At 38.1% G+C, this 24,465-nt stretch overlaps 1 protein-coding gene across 7 annotated transcripts in view; it reads right to left on the minus strand.

Annotated features, from left to right (window-relative positions):
* Positions 1–6,570: 6,570 nt before the first annotated feature.
* The window catches only part of FAM126A (family with sequence similarity 126 member A), a 44,831-nt gene continuing 26,936 nt past the window's right edge, over positions 6,571–24,465 (minus strand). For 5 of the 7 annotated variants that reach the window (XM_027684650.1, XM_027684654.1, XM_027684652.1 and 2 more), the window contains exons 5-11: positions 22,479–22,559; positions 21,968–22,083; positions 21,539–21,634; positions 19,755–19,871; positions 18,954–19,041; positions 18,298–18,457; positions 6,571–10,988 (exon numbers count right to left, since the gene is read on the minus strand). In XM_027684650.1, the coding sequence (XP_027540451.1) occupies positions 10,432–10,988; positions 18,298–18,457; positions 18,954–19,041; positions 19,755–19,871; positions 21,539–21,634; positions 21,968–22,083; positions 22,479–22,559 (1,215 nt within the window). In that variant the 3' untranslated portion in view covers positions 6,571–10,431. Of the gene's footprint in view, positions 10,989–11,838; positions 12,134–18,297; positions 18,458–18,953; positions 19,042–19,754; positions 19,872–21,538; positions 21,635–21,967; positions 22,084–22,478; positions 22,560–24,465 lie in introns of all 7 variants that reach the window. The other 2 variants (XM_027684655.1, XM_027684656.1) reach the window with 2 other exon arrangements.

Here is a 24,465-nt window from a genome sequence, read left to right on the forward strand (position 1 = left end):
AAAGATACCAGTCACACATTTCTTGACACCAAAGCATGACAAGAAAAACATCAATGCTTAAATCTATGTAGGAGAGTGCAGGCACCAGTGCTGCCCACAAACGTTCTTCTAGTCCTGTGTAGGGTTGTTTCAGCATTAAATTTCCTTTATTTGTTACTGTGGTAGTTCCAGCACTCAGGTTCCTCTCTAAGAATGAGGCAGAGGCAGGGAAGGGGCAGAATGCCATAGCACAAACTCTACTTGATAGGATGATGCCTGCCCTTGCAGTCAGGTGGGAGCCACGGGAGGTTTCTTCCAAAAGCTCTCCCTCCTCTGGTAATCTTTCAGCTTTCTGTGTGTCTCATTTTGCACAGTTTCTTCATTCATTCAAAACTGCCCACAGGGACAGGCAGAGAGGAAGCACACTAGACGTTTTGAACTGCCCTTAAAGCCTCTGGTTTCACCTCCTATTCACCTCTTTTCCCACAGCTCAGTACAAAGTGCGCTTTATACAACACATTTCTCCTTTCAAGCATGAAACAAAACTATCCCTCAGCACTTGTGCTGTACACTGCCTACTCTTATTAGAATAGGAAGGAGTAATTACAGGGATTATGAACATGGTACCAAATGTCAAGGCATATTAGAACTGTTCAATATCTCAAGAACCAAGATTCTTCCAAGGGGCTGCTTTTCTGCCTGAAATTAAATTATGACATCAAGTACCTTATAAGTAGATCTACCTACTAACTAATTTTCTTAGTGGATTTAAGGCGTTACTCATCTCACATTACCAGAATGTGTCAAAACTCCTTGTGCTCCCAAACATCACGGGTTTTTATTCAATACTGCTCCCAAGGTGCAAAACCACTCTGCCATTCATCGAGAATAGGGCACACATATCATGCTGCAGTATATATCACATATGCCAGGCTTTACAATAAAGATGGGTCATACACTGTGGATCTTGGAGAAATACATCACTTGGTAATTTCTTCAAGTTATTTGTCCATAAGCACATTTTATTTTGGGTCATGATGTCAAAGCAGGGAATTAATCCACTTAGAAGCTGGATTGCACTGGCCTCTGTCCTCACTCCTATGGCCGCACGCAGAACTGGCTGCCACACGAACACCTCAGCACTGGGCTGGCAGCATTTTAACACACCTGATGGTATCAGGAAGCTTGTCTTGGGCAAAGACTAAAGAAGTCATGAAAATCTCTCCTTGGTCCTTCACTGAGCCTTGAACACCTGAAACACATTCAGGTTCATGCTGGATTCAAAGGCAATGTTTTTGTAGCATGCCTTCCTATGCTGATAGCAGGAAAAAGCAAGTTCTCACAGATAACCAAAGAAGCTTAAAGTTATGAATTTGACACAGTATGGAGGCAGTCAAGGAGCTCTTTCCCAACTCAAATAGTTAAGAGCCAAGATTTGTCAGAGACTCAGCTAGAGCTGAACAGGTATCATCCAGTTGCAAGGAAGCTTTATCAGCCTTGCTGCTATTTCTCTGTAAAATTCAAAAGCTGGTAAAGTTATTATATACTTTTAAGTGGGATCATGAAGCAAGAATAGCAGACACAGGAATGCTATAGAGATTTGTGCTCCAGTTCTTTCCTTCTTCCCTGCTTTAGACATCTAAAAATGCAACTACTTCATGATTAGTCAAATAATCTCAACAGATGCAGTTGGAATCTTAAATCCCAGCACCTGTCCACATTATTATAAGCTGATCTTTACAGCCTGGCCAGAGAACTACTAAACCAGATCTATTTTCCCTAGACATCTGCCTGCTTGTAAGGCCTTTAGCAAAGAAGACAGCTGTTGACATTCAGAGCTCTGCTGAAGCCCCTGCTGCTATGCTAAAGCTTCTTTTGGCTTAATGCAGCAAGAACGGGAATGTATGGATTCAATTCAGTCGGAATCAGTAAGAAGGCAGCAACACTAAGCCAGTTGTTCAGGATAAGAGGAAGTAAGAGATGGGAAGAACACTTTGCGAGTGTCCGAAAGGATCTCCCTAGCTCAGAAGGCACTGAATCAGTATGACAGTGCCTGTATCTTTCTTCAGTCAATACAGGGAGAGCTGAAATTAATAGTTTCACTAAATAACAGCTGGATTGGTTTTCTCTAATGGCTAAAATGAGGAATATAAATCCCAATGAACTAAAAAGTAAACAATTTCCTAGGAAATATTAATGTTGTTACCTTGTGAAAGTATTTCCCCTTTGTGATTTATTGTAGCAAATTTCTTAAACACCAGCATTTTAGGGGCAGGACAGTCTCTTGAAGGATGACATTTGGTATGCCAGTTGGCTACAAAATGTTATCGTATTTAATACTATCCCAATTCACTCCCAATTATTAGCGAAGTCTGAACTGCAGGCTATTAACAATAATGAAAACAGTGCATTTTAAAAAGTAAAAAAGCAAATGAGAACATGTGAGCATTATGACTTCTTTAAAAAAAATTCTTAAAGAAGTGCAAGAACCTTTATAATTTTTGTTCAAATCAATTTACTCTTGGCAGATAATACCACAAGGAAAATACACCAGTGCCAACACAACTTTTCAGTGTCTAGCTACATCTACTTTAGATGGTACCTTAGGTCATCGACATCAGTGCTGGTCCAAACCTTTGCCAGCTCCAGCAGTCTCACTGACATTTCTACAATTTCCATGCCCAGCTAGCTGAAGAGGAGAACATATATATTCATGTATGTGTAAAAATGTATATATACACACATACTTAGATATATGTTTTTATGTGTATGTTTTAAATGAGTCACTGCTCTGTTCCTACTTTGACAGGCATTAAACACGATATTCAATGATTCAATGAAATCAAAGATGATTTATAAGAGCATATAGCAACAGGAGGAGAGGGAATGGCTGCAAACTGAAAGAGATCAGGTTTAGATTAGATATTAGGAAAAAGTTCTTAAGGGTGAGAGTGGTGAGGCACCGGAACAGATTGCTCAGACGTGTGGATGCCCCATCCCTGAAAGTGTTCAAGGCCAGGTTGAATGGGACTCTGAACCTTATGTAGCAGGTGGAACCTGGGCCCATGGCAGGGGGCTTGGAACTAAATCATCTTTAAGATCCTTTCCAAACCAAACCATTCTCTGATTCTATGATTATTCATGCATGAAGAGAGTATCTTTTCAGAAAAATACTGGATTGTCATTGTTCTGCTTCACTATTTGTCCTGCATAAACACCGGAAAATCATATTCACACCATGGACTTCTTATGTCAATACCTGACACATCTTGCAATCGGTCTGTGTCTGCTGCTGTGTGTGGGTGTAGAAGGCCAGGGGGTGGCAGGGCCTCCTTCTTTCCCCCTCCAGGGGGGAAGGGGAACCCTGCAGCCCCCCAACTCTGCCTAGGCCAGAGTTGGAGGCAGCATCGGAGTAAGTGTGTTTGTTGTGAGGAGAGAGGCTCACAACTGTTGAGGTAAGCGGGAGAGAGAGAGAGAGAGAGAAGGCAGGCCTTGCAGTCAAGCCTTCTTTTCCCCCACCCCCTTTGCAGCCAGACTGTGGAAGGGGGCTGTTTTCCCTCCCACAATCAGAGAGGGGAGGGAAGGCTCAGCATTGAAGCAGAGCCAAGTGGACAGGCTGAGTACAGCTCGGTGCCAGAGAGATAACCCAGGTGAAATTGGAGACGGACCAGAGAAAGGCCCGGAGGATGTCCTTGCCATGATCTAAACGGAGGACAGCCAAAAACTCAGAGGAGGAATGAACATTCCAGGACGCCTGTGTTGATAAGCTGACTGAACTACAGCAGCCTACAGAACCGAGGTATGAGAAAGAGAATGGCACAGCAGAGACTGACACGGAACCAAGGAGAAAGGACTCAAAGCTATCTTCTTGGACTTCATGAGGAAGAAAGGACTTCAGCAAACAGCTGGAGGTTGGTGGGGGGAGTGTTCTGGTTCTCCGAACACTCCCATGAGAGAGAGACTGGTACCTATCAGCCTGAAGAGTTTTTTTCCTGGACTGAATTGAGGGAAAAAGCTTAAAGGGACTGATAGAAGGGTAACATATATATATAGTTGCTTTTAGCTTGTATAGTATTTATTTGTGTAAATAAAATGTAAATACTTCCTCTTTCCCCTATAGAAGCCTCTTGCCTGAAAGTTTTCTCTTTGGTGTTGAGATAAAATTGTGGGAAAGGGTGGGGGAAGCCTGGAAATTGGATTTTGGATTTCTGTGGTAGCTCAAACTACCACACCTACCATCACACTCCAGACCAAGAAACTATGCAGAGGACTGCCAGTATTAGTCAGCACTAGTGATGAGAACAACAACTAGGCAGCTTGTCAGAAGTGCGGTGTGACTCAGACTGACTTCCACAAGTCTTTCCGCACCATTAAATTTCTGAATTGTCCCAGCACATGTAGAGTAACAGATGATTAAACACAACCTTATTTTAGGAATCAAGTTAATGAAGCAAGCACAGTACGACGTGAAGGCTTGTTGCACAAAGGTTTCTAGAGTCATGGTGACATTCTTCCCACTATCCTGAATTAGCAGATGTATTTATTACCTGGCAGCTGTGAGTTGGGAGAAAACCCCCACACTGAAGTCATCTTTAATACAGAGCTAGATTAACATAAAACATGAAAAATAATTATTATAAGCTCAATGCAGGCAACCAGCTGTGAAGTCTGTAGGAACAAATGTAATTTTTATAACTGGTTACTAATTGCCTGTATTACCGTCACACATCCCTTTCCCTATCAATTGTCCAGCAGGCTCTCAGCTAGTCTCACCCTCCAATTAAGGGCTGCACTTTGGAGTACCACATTTTAGGAAGAGAAGAGGTATTCAAATTCATTTTGTATTTCACTAATCAATAGGTATTCCAGCCTGAAATGATGCAAAAGCCCATTCTAAGCTCTGCCTTTCACTCACTGTAACTGAAATTGCAAATCCTACACATTCATAGGACATTCACAGCATCAAGTCTAATTTTTACCTTTTGCAAAGGAAAACTTTTACCTTCTTCATTGTTCAAAAGGAGATTTCCTTTCTCACCCATTTAGATGAAAGGAAATTGAGTTTTGCCTAAGGCTAAAGACTGACATTTGAAAAAAGTGGAACTATGCACAGTGGGATCTCCAACTGCTGCCATCTACTAGAGCTTTTCCATTCATCCAGGTTTTTCTACAGCATTGCACCAGAGACTACATTTATAAGGCGAAAGGAAAAAAACCTCAAACAAAATGCAGGATCACAACCCTGGACCAACACAGCAGAACTTGCCTTGCACAGGAATCTGCTCTGTAGATGCCCATGGGAGACCATGCTATAAAGAAGAGCTAGGAGAGCGGGTGGATGTTCAAGAACCATCTCCTCCAGGTTCAAGAATGGTCTACAAAAACAAACAGAGCTGGCAGGAGGCATGAATGCACAAACAAGAAGATCTTGACTAAACATGAAAAAACAGCATTGAAGAGGTAGAAGCAAGAGCAGGGAACCTAGGGAGATGCACCACCCACACACGCACAGATGGGGTTAGGAAAGCCCCAAAGCGGAATCTGGCAAGGAGGTGAAGGGCAACAAAAAAAGGTTTAGCAGAGACACCATCAGCAACAGGAAGACTAGGGAAAAATAAGGTTCCACAGCTGAGTGGGGCAGAGGACCTGCTGAGAGGAGATATGGAAAAGACCGCCTTTGCTTCTGTTGTTACCAGCAAGAGCAGCCCCCAGGAACCCTGGATCTCAGAGCACAGAAAACTGCCTCAAGTGCCAGGATCAAAGGGCTGTCACCAGTGCATGAAGCCCAGCTGGACACCTGGTCTTACTGGTGAACTCCAGGGGTCAATACCCAGGGCAGGACAATTTAACATCTTCGTTAATGAAGACGAATGATGGGACAGAGCTCACTCTAAGTGTGTTTGACCATGAGGAGAGGCTGATAGCCCAGAGGGATGTGTTGCTGTTCACAGGGACATCAATAGGCAGGAGCCAACACGTGAGCCAACATGTGGATCTCAGGAAGTTTAACAGGGACTGCCAAGTCCTGCTCTTGAGAAAAAAAAAAACCCAGCACACACAGGGGCCAGACAGAAGGAACCCTGGGGGTCTCCATGAACAAGGGGAACATGAGCCAGCCACACCCACCCTTGCAGCAAAGATGGCCAACAGCCTCCAGATCACCATCAGGTCACAAACACAGTGATGACTGCAGCATAAAAAAATCTAGTTAAAAAGACACATTGCAGATAATGGCTGTGTATCAAACCACTGTTATATTACAACCACCAAAACTATCAAGTTGCCCAAGTAGTGCCACATTATTGACAGGATCGTCATCTGCTTCTGGAGATTGACAACTCATCTGCTTGAATTCACCCTTCACCTGTCAGTGTTTCTCAGCCACAGTGTCGTACTGGAGAAGGCTGCATTTGCAGAGCCTACATTCTGTAAAATGGGTATTAAGCATATTTTAAGTAATGCAGTCAACCTTACTGTGACTTCTAGATGTGTGTAATGAAAAGTGTACAAATGCATTGCTATGTAATGTATATTCAATCAAGCCTGTAAGGATGCAAAATTTTCTGCTGTACAAAGTATATACATAAGCACACAGCTTCAAAAAACCCAATTTATTTTACGGCCAAAATTATTAAACACTAAAAAGACAACCTCATATTTTATACATTAGGAATGTAAGTTTTCAGTGTAAGAGAATACTTCACTGCAAAAAAGGTGAAACAGTGTGTTCCTAAAACAAAGAACAGTGTCACATAATGAGCTGAAGAATGAGACAAAGTGTGGCAGTAATTTAAATTCAGGTTCTCACGTGAAGACAGACATCTATAGACTGAGGCAGATATTCCACAGACTTCAGTGAATATTAAGAAATGTACACATCTAGTCTTAGAAGTAGAATTATATAAATACAAAAGGCAATATATTACACACCTATATACAGCACTGTAAGCCACAAACACTAACAAAAGGTATGAGACAATTAAGTTAGAAATTTCTAGAATCCTCATAGGAAACCTCCTTAGAGAGAAATGTGTCTAAAATAGCTATATATTTCGGTACCTTTCAAATTTGTTAGGTAATGAAGGCAATTCAAGACATTTCAATCAATTCAGAAAAATCACTGCAGCTCTACAACAAGTGGTTAGAGGCCATACATTTTGTGCACCAATGTTACAGATTCTCACAACAAAAATAATTCTTCTCAGTTTCAATGGAGTTTTGGAAGTGTTGCTATTCAAAGCCTTGGAAACAGTGCCCTCTGATTTATAACAGTAAGGTCAGTCATGAACGTCAGCATTGAAACAACTTCTCTTATTACCATCTGAGATGATTCACTCCTACATAACATTTTTCCTGCAGGATGTTGCAGCTGTGTATGCTCAGAAGGTATTCATCAGAACTACCCACTCCCAGGCAGACTATAATACAGGTAGTCTTAATAGGCTTTCCTTACACTGTTAGAAGACATCTACTTTTTTAACATACATTTTCCATACAACAGTCTGAAGTGCTCAGATAATGCCCAAACCCCCAGAGTTTGACAATTTTAGAAATATCATGAAAAGAGAGATTTATTTAGAAATATCTGTTTCCTGCCCTACTTTCCCCCATCCCGCTCCCCAGTCCTGTCTTTTTTTATCTTTTCCATTTTTAAGAAAAGAAAGAAGCACAACTGAAAGTTTTGGTACTCATATCAGGAAATAAATTCTTTTGACTCAATCAGTATCAAGGTGTGATGTCAGCTCACAAAAACATGCTCACTGTGTAAACTGCTCTAGAGACCAATACATACATATTTACATGATGCCATGTATGTACAGAAAGAGCAGCCCATAGTACCAAGAACCTTTCCTTTTATCATTTTCTCAAAAAAGTATGAAGCTTTATGTTATTTCAGTTGTACCAATATGAGCCTATATCTTGGGCTCAAGCTAGATCAGCTGGATAAAATAAAAGAGTAAACTACCTTTATTTTAATACCATTTGACTTGTAGCCAACACTATTGTAAACATCATGTTACACACCTACATTGTATGGCATTTTAGATCCTTCAAAATCCTAATTATTTAGAGCTAAAGGGACTAAATCTTCCCAGTATAATAAATATCTTTTATACCAACACCCAGCTGGAAAGATTGTTACCTCCACGGTAGACAATCATGAATTAAATGAAACAAACCAAACCCAGTAAAATTAGTCAAAAATTCAAGTCCCTTGACACTAACTCACAACTAATACCATCACAACAAATATTTGTCTATTGCAATTTTGCGTATCTATTCTAAGTTACGTCTCAATTTAAATTACTGCAAAATTTCCCAAAGTATTCTCAGGTCCTACACTGCAAAAGCAGATCAGGAGGCTGCAAGTTATTTCTTTGTAACATTTATAACAAATTTCAAGGGAAGAAGAGCTCTACATCCAGTGTGTGTAGTACTAGCCAATGCCTACTATCAGCTGCCCAACACCCTTCTGTTGCTCATGGTTATGCCTGCTCCAGCAGCCACATGTATTAGCCAATCTGAAACAAAAATGCTAATGTATATTGCAGAAAAACCTTAAAAAGAGAGGCAAAATTTTCTGCTGTACAAAGTATTTACAAAAATATACGACCTCAAAGAACCAGTTTCTTTCACTGGCTAAAGTACTAAAAAATTAACAGGGCAAATTTATAGTTTATACATTAGGAATTAAGTTTTCATGTACAATTAAGAAAACATTTCACTGTAAAAAGGTGAAATACTATGCTACTAGAATAGAACAGTGTCACACAACGAACTGAAGAATGAAAAAGTGTGGCATATTCCTTTAAGCTCAGGCTCTCAGGTGAAGACAAACACCTACAGATTGATGGAGTTATTCTACATACTTTGGTGAATTTTAAGGAAGGGACACATCTAGTCTGCAGTCTTAGTAGTACAATTATATAACCTGTCTCTATCAACTGTGTCTCATCTCTTTTCACTAATTAACCAGCTAATTAATTGCTATAAACCTGAATAACATTAGCTGCTTAAAGGTTATTTGTGCTTCAGTTTAAGTCATAAAGGAGTATCTAAATTTATTTCTAGGCAAATGGGAAAGTCTACCAGAATTTTAGTGATTGTTTTCTTACAAGGCTCTTGACAATAATAGATTAACAGCTGCAGAAATCTGGACAGTTGGGAGTGACTATGCCTCAGATCTTCATCCTATTTCTCCACTCATAATAATACATTGTCCGTTTATCAGCCAATCATTGCTACTGGAGTGGTTTTGTCAGCTACTGCTTCTTCAAATTTCTGCATAAGAAGTTTTAATGTTCTTTTTTGATTAAAATCCTAACATTATAAAAGTTGGTATCAAACAAACTCATTGAAGGTTAAGGGTTAGGTAACCTTAAATAGGCTGCTGGTTTAGAATTTCAAACTAGAAAAATAATAGATATAAAAGACTAGGAATTACAGTGTTAGTTATATTTACATTATAATTTCCCTTTGTGCTTGCAAGTTACTGAAAGTACACATCCTTTGGTAGTATTCTCTTAGTCTCAAGTACAAAGTTCATGTTAAACACATTCACACTCCTGATTTGCTTGAGTCAGTGGAAAGGGCTCATATTTCCTACGTAACATTGATACACAAGCACATCTCTTCCCCACAAATAATAAAAATACTGATGACAGACTTTTCAATGAGCGGCTTTGCAACTGATATTTAAGAATCCTAAAGAAAGACAGAGTCTGTCACATAATTTTTAAGATTAAAGACTGACTACTATAGCAAGTGATAATAACTCCCACCCAGAAGTACTGCTGCTGTATGACCTTTGGCCCAGTTCTGAAGACATATAGGAAAACCAAAATGCATCCATAAATTGGACTCATACAGGTATAAAGAAGTATGAACATTGCAACATGTACTAACCACCATTACAAAACCAACCACAACATCAAACGCTGTAGTGATGCTTCTAGTTTTAACCTTACATGTAAGCACAGCTTTCTCACGGCTAATGTAAGAGAATGTTTGTTCTTATGATGCTGTTCCAAAACTTCATGACAATACTGCAAGACTCCTCCCAAAAAAAAAGAAGTACTTGCAGTTTTGCCTATGCCAAGGGTAGTGAAAAAGCAGAATCCGGGAGAGAGGCTCTATTTGTTCCCACACCACACATCTGTAAGAAGCCACACACCTTTATCAGTGGCCAAACAACCAATTAATGCTTGTTCAACTGGGGAAGGTGTAAACTTCTCATGAAGCTGTAAAAAGAGTACACTTTCCAAGCTATCAGAAGTTGACTCAAAAATAATTACAATTGTTGTCTATTCACTATTACTGTCAAATGTGAGCCAAATAAGAATTTACAGGCTTGCGGTTTAAGGAAGTAATGTATAGCATATTAAGGAGTTTAATGTACCAATATCAGGACAAATCCTCAATCATTTATTTTTCATAATGCCCAATTTAATATCAATCTGTTGACAAAGTTATGCTAATACTTGGAGGTCGCTGCTGATTAGGTGGTTTGCTTAAAATTGGAAGATCTGTTCTTTCTGTTCCATATATCAGTTTTTCCTCTTGAAGACTGCAAGCTGAAAACCTGTTTGCCTCTGTACCAGAGACACCACCATGATTATTTGGAACTGTGACACCACTGACCTGTTCAAAGGATTTACTAAACACAGTAGTGGTCGTTCTGGCCAGACTATGACTGCCAGGCTTAGGCAGGGACTGGCTAGTTGTCAGTGTCAGTCTCTTCAGAGAGACAAGCTCTAGATTCTCACTCATGGCTCTCTGAGTTTGTTTTCGTGATAAGTGTTCTCTACAGGTTTCTCCTTCTTTTTCTTTTCCTCCAGCTTTGATTCCTCCAGACCTTCGCTGGCTCTTCCCTAGAAGGTTCTTGCTGCTCGTGTTGCTGCTGTTAGATAGGGCAGACTGACTTGCACTAGAAGTAGCCCTAGAGTAAAACCCTTCATCAGTTTCAGATACCTCTATTAGTTCTTCTTGAATTCCTAAATCAGAATTACCTGCATGGTAGAAACAGAAATAAAGAATTAGCAACTGACTTTCTTACATTTATTGATTTTACGTATTGCTCAATTTTGATATTTACAAGCGTGAAGCCATAAAGCAATAGAGCAGAGAACAGAAGACAAAACACTTACCTATTCCATGACATTTTGGAATTAAGGTTCATTAGGATTAGAGTTACAGCAAATAATGCCACAAAAGCATGCCCCCAACCTCGTTTTCTTGTGATTTTAGGAAAAAAAAAAAATGCGGACTTGTTAATTCATGCAGGAAGTTAGAAACTTAGAGATTAGAAGGTACCACACAGAACAAAAAAAAGTGTAAATCTTATTTTCAGCAAGTGATCCACTACATGATTTGGCAAAGCTTGTTAATTACAGAGGTATGTGATCAATGCCCCAGGACACCCATTATGGTACCTGCATATTTAGCAACCCAAGAATGCTTTAGGACTGAAAGGTCACTTTCTGCATCACAGGTCTGGTAGTATGAGTTTGAAACTCAAGCACAACGTGAGATCTCCAGTACACCATGAAAGGTTGAATTTGGGAAGTCTAAGGTACACGGCAAATACTTTTCATATCCATTTCTATGGATTTTTCGTACCATTGATCACTAGATTTTGTAAACTCTGTATATATGTTTAATAAATTCAAGGGTAGGTTGAGTCTCAGTGTATTTTCTCCAGATTAAATAAATCTACTTGTAAGTATATCATCATTGTCTGTGGCACAGACGAAGCTATGTGCAATACATGCAATTGTGTTATTACACATGCAAATACATTAACTGCATACTTTAATTCTTGAAACATGCAGCAGTGACCCTTTCAATCAACAGCGGTACCTTAGAGTGCAGCTACAAGTGCTCTGCTAAAACTGCACTCTGCCAGATGAGTTTATTCCATCCTCCATCATTTTTCTTACAGATTTTTGCCTCCTGATTTCTGGCATGCCTTTGCTGTCAGTTCTAGGATCTGCAGCTGTTTCCTGTACTCCCTGTAAATGCTGAACATCATTCTCTGCTAGTGCTCTGCTCTTTTCCCCATTCCCGGTCCTCTCTCCAGCCACACTTGTGACACTAATCTCAGGTATGATAAAGTTGCCCAATTCAGTAGCATCATTACCATTCTCTGGTTGTTCTAGAATTAAAGATGGATAAGAAAAAAACACAAAAGATGTCTGAAACAAAACATGAAACAAAAGCCGATACAGATGACTTAAGCATTATAAATTAAAGCAGATGTACACATATTAACCTCTTGTTAATTAGCAACATTAGCAAGTATGGAATTTTGCTTTATTTCTAAAATTGCAGTCTTCAATCTTCCAGTTATTAGCCTGCACCACATACTGGAAAGGCCCATGCTTGATCTTGCAAAATTGACATTTTTGAGGGTCATGAGGCAGATTATCAGAAACCAAAGAACAGCCCATAATTCACCTTCATGACTATATTCTCTGTATCACCATGCTAAAGTGAAGCTTATTTTTACAATGAAATGGCACATCAACTTCATGTATTAATATGCAAGACCAGAAATACACATACAATTTCATCATGTTGCACGGTGGTCAGCCTGAAACCTAACAGTGCAAGGACTAAGCCAGCTCAAGCACACTTTGATTTCCATTTTCTTTCTTCATTTGAAAAAATTCTTTTCAATCAGAAAGATATTTCTATATACCACGGAAAAACAAGTAAAGAAGAGTGAGAACTACACTATATGCTATATGATTATATATTCTGTATGTGTTATATGTGTATAATATATGCCAACACTATGGCCACAAACTTGACAAGACTAAAAATGCACTAAAAGCACAGCTCCAAATAAAGCTCAACTGAGTCCCTGTGTTTTATTCATAACACAGCTGTTTCAGACCCAAGGATTAAGTAAGGACTACTCAGAGTATCCCACCAGTTTGCTACTGCGCATGACAGAATCTGGCAGTACAGACATTTAACTGACAGTATGAAGTCCAAAAGCAGAGGAATTTACAATGAGATGATTTTTCACAGCGGCAGCTCTACTTAACTGGAGGGGATCCTCTCTTCCTCCTGTCCCCTCACTGAGGACTCCTGTGCAAGCACATTGTACTTCTAGGTCAGGTGGGCTCCAGCACTGGGCTTTTCGCTGGCAATTGTGCTGTCTGCACTGATCAGAACAGAGCCAGAAGGTTATTCTGGCAGGGATGGACATTAGTGTTCCCTGGTGTAAGAGCTATTCCTGATTTTACCTGAAAAGTCTAAGTATCATGAGTCTTTCTAACTAGTCAATGACTAATGAAAATATCTATTTACAAGTTGCACTATCCAAAGGAAATGGTATTAATAACTGCTGCTATTAGCCACTGAACTCTTGACATTTGGCGGGAAACTCAAGTTAGAACTTTTTATTCCTTCTACCAGCACTTTCTGTAAAAGTCTTCTGTTGTCAATAACGAAGTAACAACTGAGCAACATGAACTGCAATAGTAATAATAATACCACTATCAAATACAGGCTTTTTTCCAAAAACACAGGAGCAGAAAAGTTATTGAAGAGAGAAGATCAATGTTCTCATTGGCCTCATTGCTCTAACTTCGCTAGGGTGAGGAACCTGTGCCTCTCCTATGGCATCTTCAAACTCCTTCCTGCTGTCCCAGAGAGAGGAGAGGAGAGGAGAAGACAGAGCTACACTGTCAGTTCCTTCCCCACCAAGGGCAGAAAAGTACTAACTATCCAATTCCAAAGAGGGATGACTCAGTGCAGACAGCAGAAATCAGAAAAACAGAGGTAGACTTTTTTTGTTAAAGATGCTGTATAAAAGCAATACCCAGTTATTGCTATTTGGTGGTGTGCATTTCTAAATGTAACATCCTGCTGTGATATCAGCACTTTACCCATCACTGCTGCATTCCCACTGCTGTGGGAATAACAAAATAGCCATTACCATAATGAACTGAGGAAAAGAAACCCCAAAATTTAAGAGTTTTACTCATTATAATTATGTCTAATCTTTTAGGCAAGTGCTAGTAACTACTAATGAAAGGAAATACACCTTTCTCTGAGTTTAACTCAACTATAGGAGGAAGCTAATGAAAAAATGGGATACTGGGTATCTCAATTCCCATTAACACTGTCTACCATAGCATCTCGGGGCAGGATAAGGCTACACAACGCATGTCCTTTAGCATACCCTCCTTCTTTTAAAACTTTTAAGAACACCTAAACCACACCTTCAGCTTCATAGTGCTTGGTTTTGAAGATAATACTGCTTCAACTCTGGGCAACTAGCCTTTGAGAGAGAGAGATATTAATACCCAGTGCACAAGGCAACGTAAATAAAGAGAAAACAAAGGACACTGCTAAATACTGTAGAGACAAAACTGAAAAATTATGCCAGTTTGAATATTAATATGAACATGCCCATAGCAGGTGAAGAAAAATGCATTTGGAGTCACATTTCTGAAAGCTTTGAATAGTACGACCAATCTTGATACATGCATTTCTGGATTACTAACTGCTAAGACTTAATTCAAAAGGTATTTCAATCACAGTCTATCTTACTATTACAGTTGCCTAGATCATTTACACATTTACAGATTGCACACGCAAACTGCCCACTTGGATTGCAATTCAATTTTAACCACCTCAAGCTCAAGCTGCACAACAGAGTTAGCATTTTGAATTATTCACAAAAGCATCAAGCTTATATCCCAAAATTAACATTCATTCCAGATTCTTATAAGTTACAACAATTTTGGGAATTAACGCTGTTAAAAAAAAAAGACTAAGAAAATTCTCTCCACAGAGAGATTTCAAAGACTAATGTTTCTAAACATTGTGTACTACACGAAAGCCAATTTCTGCAGGGGAGAAAAAAGTAACTTCTTTGCTAGTTGATGTCTTTGTTCTTGTGTTATGTATCCTACCAACATCTGCTTAGCTCTTCTTAAGTCTGTTAAATCAGAGTATTTCTCTTACACACACTACCTCTACACCAGAGGTTTTTCCCAAGCAACTCCTTAATATGGCAGTTTGGAAGATTTTACTTTAATAAAGAAAGCACTGATAGGGCTTGCTGGTTTTTTTCCCTAGCTTCCATAAATAAACATTCATTTAAGTATTGATGCTCCTTATACACTGTGTGGTTTTTCTGGTTTCCTCTATTTGTGAACAGAAATGGAGATGCCACTTAAGGCTTGAATTTAAACAAACTACAAAGAACTAATGCTAGATCAAAGAGCTAATGTTGCTCTTTTTGAAGTTTTGTAATTTATAGGCAATCCAAACCAATATCAATAAATAATTTGTTGCTAAATGGTGGCTAGTATCAACTCACTCTAAACACTACCCATTTGTGATTAGATTGATGCATTTTGCAAATCACCTTCACCTTTAGTACTTCTAAAGTACCTATCTCAGATGTCTACATTCACAATACTGATTTAATTCTTAAAGTCCTTTTAAGTAACTGCTCTTAACAAACAACTTACAAGGTTAAGTATCACAAGAAGATTCAATGTTAAGTCTACCTTTATTCAAAACTGACATCAATCTAGAGTTCTAGCAAAGGCCAGCAAGATCTCATGTCTGAAAACTTTTGTAAGAAACTGATTTTTTTTTAAAAGACAAGAAAAAAAATAAAGTTCATGCTTCTCAGCTGGAAATGTGATTCACTTTAATTCTTCTATTTTATTTATTTTACACAAATAGCTAGTGATTGAAAATTGCTGCCCTTGCTTGCCCAAGAGATACACTGCTTCATCAGATCTCCTGGTTCACATAATGTAAAAGATCAAAATATGTCTCAGCTGTCTCGTCTGGCTTCCTAATCCATTTATACTCATTTTTATTATACCGAAAATAAAAATAGCCCCCCAACCACATTTTTTCCTTTACACCACGAGAGAGAGGAGGTACAAGGCTTGTCATCTAATCTCTACCAACTCCAATATTTATTTTAATTCAAACAATCATCTGTAAGCACAAGTCTTGTTATTCTTTCTGCATGCTGACCCTGAAGATGTATTTCATATCTTTCTTTCATCGAGAATTGTGGGGCACTGAATTAGGTTATTAGGAATGTTGAAAACAGGAGACCATCCATTCTGACTTAAAAAAGACTCTTCAAGTCACAAACACAGCATTCCACCCCACAGCATTCCTACTATTATTCTCATTTCCCTTTCACCTTACTGTTATCTGCTGCAGGGCACACTTGTCCCCCACATTTTTTCTTGAACTTCACCAAGCATGACTCCCTGCCAGGAGGCAATAACTGTAAAAACTTCTAGATTCTGTATTTCCTGAAAACTTTGCATTCTTATAAGGATGGCTGCAATACTGATTCCGTAACATTTTCATCTCCTGTTTTTTCTCCTGTAAACACAAATACAAAGGAAATGTTCATTTTAATAGACTTTGAATTTCTCTGGATGAACTAGCACTCAGTATCTCTGAGCTGCCTTACGCTCCACCACCTCATTTGGACAAGCATAGAACTACTCAAAAATAATTGCTAACAAAATTGCCAAGCTTCAGAGGGCATTTATCTATTTAAAAGCTGAGCCATCATATAGTTTTCTTGCATCTGGTCCATAATCCATGCTTAATAACTGTAAGGCTGAAGAAAGAAAAATAAAATGGTCCTTAGCAGCCGTGAGATTTCAATAATGACTTGCTCCTGGATCTCACTAGAGTTAAAAGACAGAAATGTTTTGCTCCTCAGCTTTGCCTGACAGTTTTAAGGAGTTTTTAAGCAATCGAAAAGAAATTTGTTTATTTTACTTTTCTCTGCTTTTCACTCCCTCTGGCAGCTTACTGTTGGCACTATTACCGCCAAAGCGTGCCATTACTGCTCAGGAAGTTCTATCATTATTTTAAAGTCATCTTCTCCCAGCATACTCATAAATAATTTTCTCAACACTTACCTGAACTTCTTGGCCATTAAAGACAAATAGCTTGGCAAAATTTTTCTAACTGAACTGTCTATATACTACAAAAGCTGATGTAGTGCATACTGTACAGAAATTTTATTGGTACTGCAAAATCTTCATTGAACCTATTAGGAAAGCACGCTTATGTACACTCACACACTCAACCTATCACCAGAAATACAACACCAACAGAACAAGCCATTGCCAATTCTCATCGCTGGTCCAGCAGCTCTTCCCTCATCTGAAGATGAGGCAAAAGTGGTGAAATACAACATTTAGACTCATGGAATCCCTTTTTGATATTTCTGCTTTTGCAGTACATTCAGCACCATTTTTTGTACTTCTCAGCCCAGACCTATGTTCTGCTTAGTGGAATCCCTCATATTAGTTTGCCTGAATGTGCGGGTTTTGGCTGGGACAGAGTTAATTTTCTTCACAGTAGCTGCTGTGGGGCTGCCTTTTGGATTTTTGCTGGAAACAGTGTTGGTCAATCGGGAATGTTTCCATTATTGCTGAGCAGTGCTTGCACAGAGCCAAGGCCTTTTCTGCTTCTCACACCATCCCACCAGTGAGCAGGCTGGGGATGCACAAAAAAATGCTGGTCCCAACAGGCCCAAGGGATATTCCATACCATATGGCATCATGCTCTCTATATAAAGCTGGGGGAAGAAGGAGGAAGAGGAGGGATAATCGATGTGATGGCATTTGTCTTCCCAAGTAATGGCTATGCGTGATGGAACTGTGCTTTCCTGGGGATGGCTGAACACCTGCCTGCCCAGGGGAAGTGGTGAATGAATTCCCTGTTTTGCTTTGCTTGCATGCATGCCTTTTGCTTTACCTAATTAACTGTCTTTATCTCAGCAAGTTTTCTCATTTTTACTCTTCCAATTTTCTCCCCCATTCCACTGCAGGGAGTAAGTAAGTAGCTATGTGGGGCTTAGTTGTTGGCCGGGGATAAACCCCAACATCAAAACATAATGTTTTATCTCTCTAACATTAAATCCAATTTTTATTCAAGTAATTTAAGACATGTGAGGTTCTGTGGTAAAGTTGTTAAATATTTACTTTGCTCCAGGTTCTAGAAACTACTTTTCAGAAGAAAACAAGAACATCAGTCTCTTAAAAGAAGCAATAATTGTTTACACTTCCCTTTAACAAAAAGGTTTTGTGTGTGTTGTGCTTTTTTTTAAAACATGGTTAAGGAAATGAAGAATATACTTCAACTGAACTTCGTTGAGATTCCCATTCACCAGTCAAGAAAATAAAACCCTCCCAAATGCTGCCTGCCTACAAGTAATGAAGATGTGAAATAAAAAAATTCTCATTATTATTTCAAAAACGTGTACAAAGTTGAGATTTCACTGCAAAGTGTGTTTCTTACCATGCCTTTTCCATCTATGCCCTCGGATAGACATGCTAGTTACAGCATTTCTTGATATTCTGGATGAAGTAGGTGTAATTTCAACCTGAATGCATCTTGTACCTTCTTTATTTGATTTCATGGCACCCTGAGGCAGTGAAGCTTTTATTGCATTAGCAACCTAGAACAGAAGAGATGCAGTTAAGTTTTGAACACAAAGATCCAAATTTTAGAAGAATTCTGTCAGGGATTCTTACTACTTCAAGAAGAATACTGTGTGCAATTCCAATTTAAGGTCAAAATGCACGCTAGCTTTCTTGCGCAGGTTATAAAGAATGCTGGTTGCAATTAGCTCTCAGAACTAATACTTGCCACTTTTAAAAAAAAGTTGCCAATTTAAAAGATGTGGCTATTGCTTCAGAGTTCTTCTGTGCTGTTATCTAAGTTCTGAGGACTTAGAAGTGTTCTACTGAAAATAGTTTGTTCATTAGGAAACACAACATAATAACATTGAAAATACCTGTGCGTGTGTGCACACTTACAGGCGGAGCTGCTCGCACAAGCACAGACACACAGATTTATCAGTTCCTGGTATGATGTTGCATCATGCATGTTCACAGGAAGAATTTCCTAGACTAAAAATTCTACTCAACAAAATGTTGAAATACAATACCTACCAGCAGAGGTTCTGGATACAGTTCAAGCTGTGCTCTATACAAAACGTCATCCATAGCTTTACGAGCCAGATCCCATTCTCCATTATAACTGCAAAGGTAAATATATATGTAATAAGATGAACCTTCTTGGTCACATAACTTTCAGAGATGTAGTGTTCCTTGAGAGCTCAATTTAAAGGATTTGAACTCCTTGGGTTCTTTAGCATGAACTATTTATAGAACTCTGAAGTAGCATCTATGGAGACAAAGCTTTATTTTCATTGGCCATGCTAAGCAGTTTAAAAATTTTATTATTAGCTATTGATCAGCTAGTCATAAAATATTCTGAAACTTAAACAGGATTTTCTAATATTCCTGCACCTTTTGAGTGTCCCTATATTACTAGTCTCTAATTATTTCAGTTAGTAAGAAAGCTTCACACGTTGACATGACTATCAAAGGGTAGATGACATCAGCATTTCAGAGAAAAAAAAACTTTTTTCCTCAACTCGACTGATGTCAGATCTAAACATGCAAAACTGTGGACAGTCGACAACGGTTGGAAAAGGTTTTTTAAAGTATTCTATTCACACCAGCAGTTACACCTATCAAGTGCGGTTCTAGCCATCCTTCCCCAGTATGACACAGGTAACTTCCACCAGCTAGCTGGAGAACTGACTCTTCCCAAGGACCTTACTGCTAGACACAGCATCTGTCCACTAGAAAATGAAACATCTCCAACGTAACATGCCTAAACAAGTACAGAAAGTAGGCTGACATTTCTCTACTCTGTATGCATATTAAAAAAAACCCAAAACTTACAAGGCATAATAGATCCCTGTTAGCATTTGCACCATGAATTCAGATGAAACTGGAATCCTGCTGTTGACTCCCTTGTACTTTCTCACTTGTTGGCGAGGATATCCACAGACACAAATTCTAAAAAAATCATGCATTTGTCATTAGCAAATAATGCAGAAACATCTTTGTAGTTTATATAGTTTCAATACTTCTCCAGTATTGATTAGTTTTTAAAAGCCCTGAGTTACTTTCTCTGAAAAGGCTAGAATGACATCAGCTTCACAGTAAGGTAGGTTCTTATGAAAAGAAACTTAGTAACTGCCCAGATGCAAAATCTGGATTTACAATTAGAGATCAGCACAAAATATTTTGTGCTGTAATTTTCACATTTACAGCTCATGTTTGTAAATAAGAAGAAATAGATAATTTTGATTCTTTAGAAAAGTCATAAAAATTCAATTAGACATACTAGAAGAAAGCACATTCACTGCAGATCTTCAAAAAAAGCCCCTAAATTCAACATCACTCAAACCAATTAAAGGAGTTATTTTATATAGCCAAATAGCAGAATATTGATTCTACCACATCCAAACAGAACACTGAAAGATATTCTGAGCTTCTGAAACATATTCCCTTGAATCTCTAAAATGCTGTCAAGGTGAGATTTTCAGTAAGCAGAGAAACATGGATGACAAAACCAGTCAGGAATGAAGAACTACAAAAGAAGTCAAATTGTATAGTATTAAATAATTCAGTATCCAAATATTCGACATTTTGAAGTAGGAAGACTTGCTTGCATTTACTGGTAGGTTGCTTTTGGAGGCTTTAAAAAAATTATTTATTCCAAATGCAATCAAAACCTAATCAAGCAGAACAAGCAAGTTTCCTCTGCACAGTCCTTAGCTTCTAAATATTTTCTACCTTACATTTTAGAGCAGTTTATCTAACAAAGATCCTGTAAAAACTCTTGTAAATATTGCCAAGTGCTCCAAAGTCTCTGGCCTCCTCTGAAGAGAAGAAAATCTTACAGGAATCCATTGTCATGTTTTGGTTGTGTGAGGAACCAAGGAACTACAACTAGAAAAAAGGTGCTGTAGTTGACTTCTAGGTCTCTTTGATTTCCCAGAGAAAGAGACCATTCTAATTTTTCCCTTAACCTTAAGCCCTTTCAAAATTCCAGACACAGACATGTTTACTATCAGTTCTTTCCCTCTGAAAAGATAAATTGATCAGAAAAGAGACACTGTAATTAAAGTTGAGGTGGGCTTTTTTTTTTTCATTTTGTTTCAGGGTTTGGGGTTTTTTTTTGGCTGTTATTTTGTTTTTTATAAACCAACAGCTGATTTTGGAAATACACAATTTATCAGTAAAAATGGATTTATTTCTACTTTCAATATTCACTATAATTCCAAGAAAGTTTCAACTTGAAGAGCATTCAAATATATTTAGTAAACTTGCAATGCAAAATTTACCACACTTTTAAAAGACGTTTCTGGTTTTCTTTAGCTAACACAACTACAACTAGTGTTATTAAGAACAAATAGTTCATTTTATTTGAACTCTCCACTAAGGGGAGAAGTTTAATCTGCCAGGTTATTGTTTCCCCACTTTGAGATCCCAAAACAAAGTTATATAGGAGATACTTTGAAAGCAAATAATGCATCTGTAAATACTTATGAAAAGAAGTCAAGTTTAAAAGCAGCCCTTGGGAACACAAAGCTTGTTTTTATAAAAAAAGAAAGCCAAACTGACTGCATTTCAAGTTGAAAATGCCATTTTAAGTGTAAACAGCCTACAGAAATTACCTTGAACAAATTTGACACAATGACTGAAGAGACACTGCAGGCATGTAGCTTAAGGCAGCATTGTAACAGAGCAGAAGGAAAGTCAGCACTTCGAACCTGGGATTTATAAGAAACATCAGTATTACATTACCGATTTTATTTTTTAAGAGGAAACAAGTTTACATGAAAATTTCCAAGACTTAGTTAAACATATTTGGTATTTTGTTTCAATAAAATTGACAACTGAGTAAGCTTTTCCTCTTCATGTAGTAATATGCCCTGCTAGTCTTTCTGCATCTACATTTACATGTGTTTAAAAACAACAAAACAAACCACACCACAAAACACAGCTTAACACCTATCCACCTTCAGTCTACAATTACACTAAAAATTAGAAGAAGTTAAGATCCATTATTGATTCTCAAGCAAAATCCAATTATATGATTTCACCTGTTCTGCGCTGTTAGCATCTCCCTTTGAGGATGAGGTCCACTGTACACAACCCTGGACAAACCATGCTGAGACAAAGCTCCTTCAGTGAGAGCTATGGAGCCAATGCTGGAAGGCTAAAGGAAAAAGGGTCACTCAAAACATGTCCACCCCAAATCTTGTTATAATGCAAGTAAAAATAGACAACGATCAGCATAGCCATATTTGTATATAAATTTTCAACAGGCTTAAGGTTATTTGACTGCTTAACTGTCTTAGATTTGAGAAGTCATTTTACACCAGATAAGGCATATGGTTTCAGAGAAAAGATACAGTTGGTGCACGGATACTATGCGGTTATGACTATTCAGCCCTGAAGAAGCCTCAGAGACAGTTAGCAGCACTCGGAAGTCTGAGAAACATGTCACCATGCAACATGCTAAAACTAATTTTCACTTTTATTCTTAGCAAAGGGCCTCGAAGCATTCTACCTTCCAATCAATAACAACTTCACTTTGTGTATGTTACTTACTTCATGATAGACTGAAGGTTTGGACAAAGACGGAATTGTGAAACTCAGCACTTTGCTATGTCCCTCTTTGTCAACTATCTCCTGAAAAAGACAGAAGATACCAATGGTTACACTGTACTGCAGAAACCAGACACCCAAAAATGTTAAATATTATTATAGGGAAAGATAGGGATACTATAAAAATTTGAACTACAAGCTAGAAATTATCTATTTGCTTTCTATCACAGTGCATTTGATTTGTTTCTGAAAACTATTCAAATCACTTAGCAAAGAGCCCATGCATTTTGCATACATAATCCACCTTAAAAACAGTAACAGGAAATCTCAGTATGTTTAAACAGCATTATCTTTTTTTTAATTATACACTATTTGCTAATTGTAAAGGTTAATGCTCAGTAATTATGTTCTGAAAACTATTTAACCATCAAGTAATGACTCTACGAGTAATTTGTTTTTGGAAATATTACAGCTCTGGAATGATTGCAGCCTCATATGGTTTGACAGCAGCAGACAGCATAGCATTTGCAAAAGCCAAGTCTGCTAACTAAGTACGGAATTAAAAGAAGCATGGATGTGAAGCCTTGGAGAAGCTACTTTCTTGAAAGATGCCACCATAGCATTATGTTGGCAGACTTATCACTCCTATAAGTTAACAGAAAGCAATGGATAAGACAAAACAAGATGCGGTTATGTACCACAGAAGAGCACTGAAGTATTTCAAATAAAAAACTTTGGAAGATCCAAAGCAGGCTTGATCAATAACCAACACCACAGACCAGATTTTATTTCTTCTTCTCTAAATTTCAGCAGTAGATTCCACATATCCAGAAGTATTGATTAGAGAGAAGCTTCAGTGTCTCCTATCACCCATATGCCTTGGAAGGCTGAAGGACTGACTTCACATAGTAATAATTAAAACTCATGTCTTAAAAGTAGAATATGAAGCAGTAAATGAAGAATGAAAAGTATCAAAAAGGCATACAGAGCTGTTCCTTCTGAAAAGTTACACAGCTCCTCCACTCTCCACTTATACTTTAGTTTTCAATATTGCTTCTGCATCAATGTGGAAAACATTTTCCTCAATATACAGGAGAAGGGTAAAGAAGCTGGCTACATCCGAACTTTTAAAATCCAAAAATAACAATATTTGTATTCTTCATTCTAATCAGATTTGTAATTAAGTTTTAGGAGTGCATTTCAAGATCTGAAGCATATTAAAAAAATCCTGATACCTACGGCCAGGAAAGTAAAAAATTTCAACTGTGTGCACTACTATTGTTATGTGTCTAAGCTAAAGGTAGAAAAAAAACAGTTCATGATCTCAAGGTTCAGTCAAAGTAATTCCGTACCCCTCACAACATAATGAATTTAAAATTATTCTGAGCAATATTAAATTTTTCATTTTCCTTCAGTAAGAAACTGCAGGACTCCTACTGAACATGTTAATTCCCTCAAGTTTCCAAAAGCCACTATATATATAATTTACATAAGAATTATTATTTGTATTAGGCTACATATTTCCTCTTGTTTTTGAAAACAAGGTAGCCGGTTAAAGAGAAAAAAAAAGTATCTAAGCAGGTCACCTTTTCAATCTTGTATACTGAAGAACAACACCATCTTGATTGTTTAAATTACAAATTTTATATGAGTAACGTGGCATTATTTTGGCATAAGCATTCATTCTGTCTTAAAGCAGAAGGAGAGGAAAAAAGTTTCCCAAAGCCACCTTGATCTACAGCTTCCTACAGAAGCTTGTGGTAAAATTCTTACAACTTCAAGCAGCTGGAGATGGAGAGCTAAGTTACTAATTGAGAAAGAAACTGTTCATAGCTAAGAGATGATGTTACTGGACTAACTGGTTTTAAGATTAACTGTAAATGTAATCTCTTCTAGGAGAAAAACAAGTGATTATAGCCATATCCGTCAACTATTTTAGATGACTTCATAATGGAAATATAGGAGTGAATTGACTTAAGGCATAAGACAC

This window comes from Neopelma chrysocephalum, unplaced genomic scaffold (assembly GCF_003984885.1).
Source record: "Neopelma chrysocephalum unplaced genomic scaffold, ASM398488v2 Primary Assembly neopelma1_67, whole genome shotgun sequence".
NCBI lineage: Eukaryota > Metazoa > Chordata > Aves > Passeriformes > Pipridae > Neopelma > Neopelma chrysocephalum.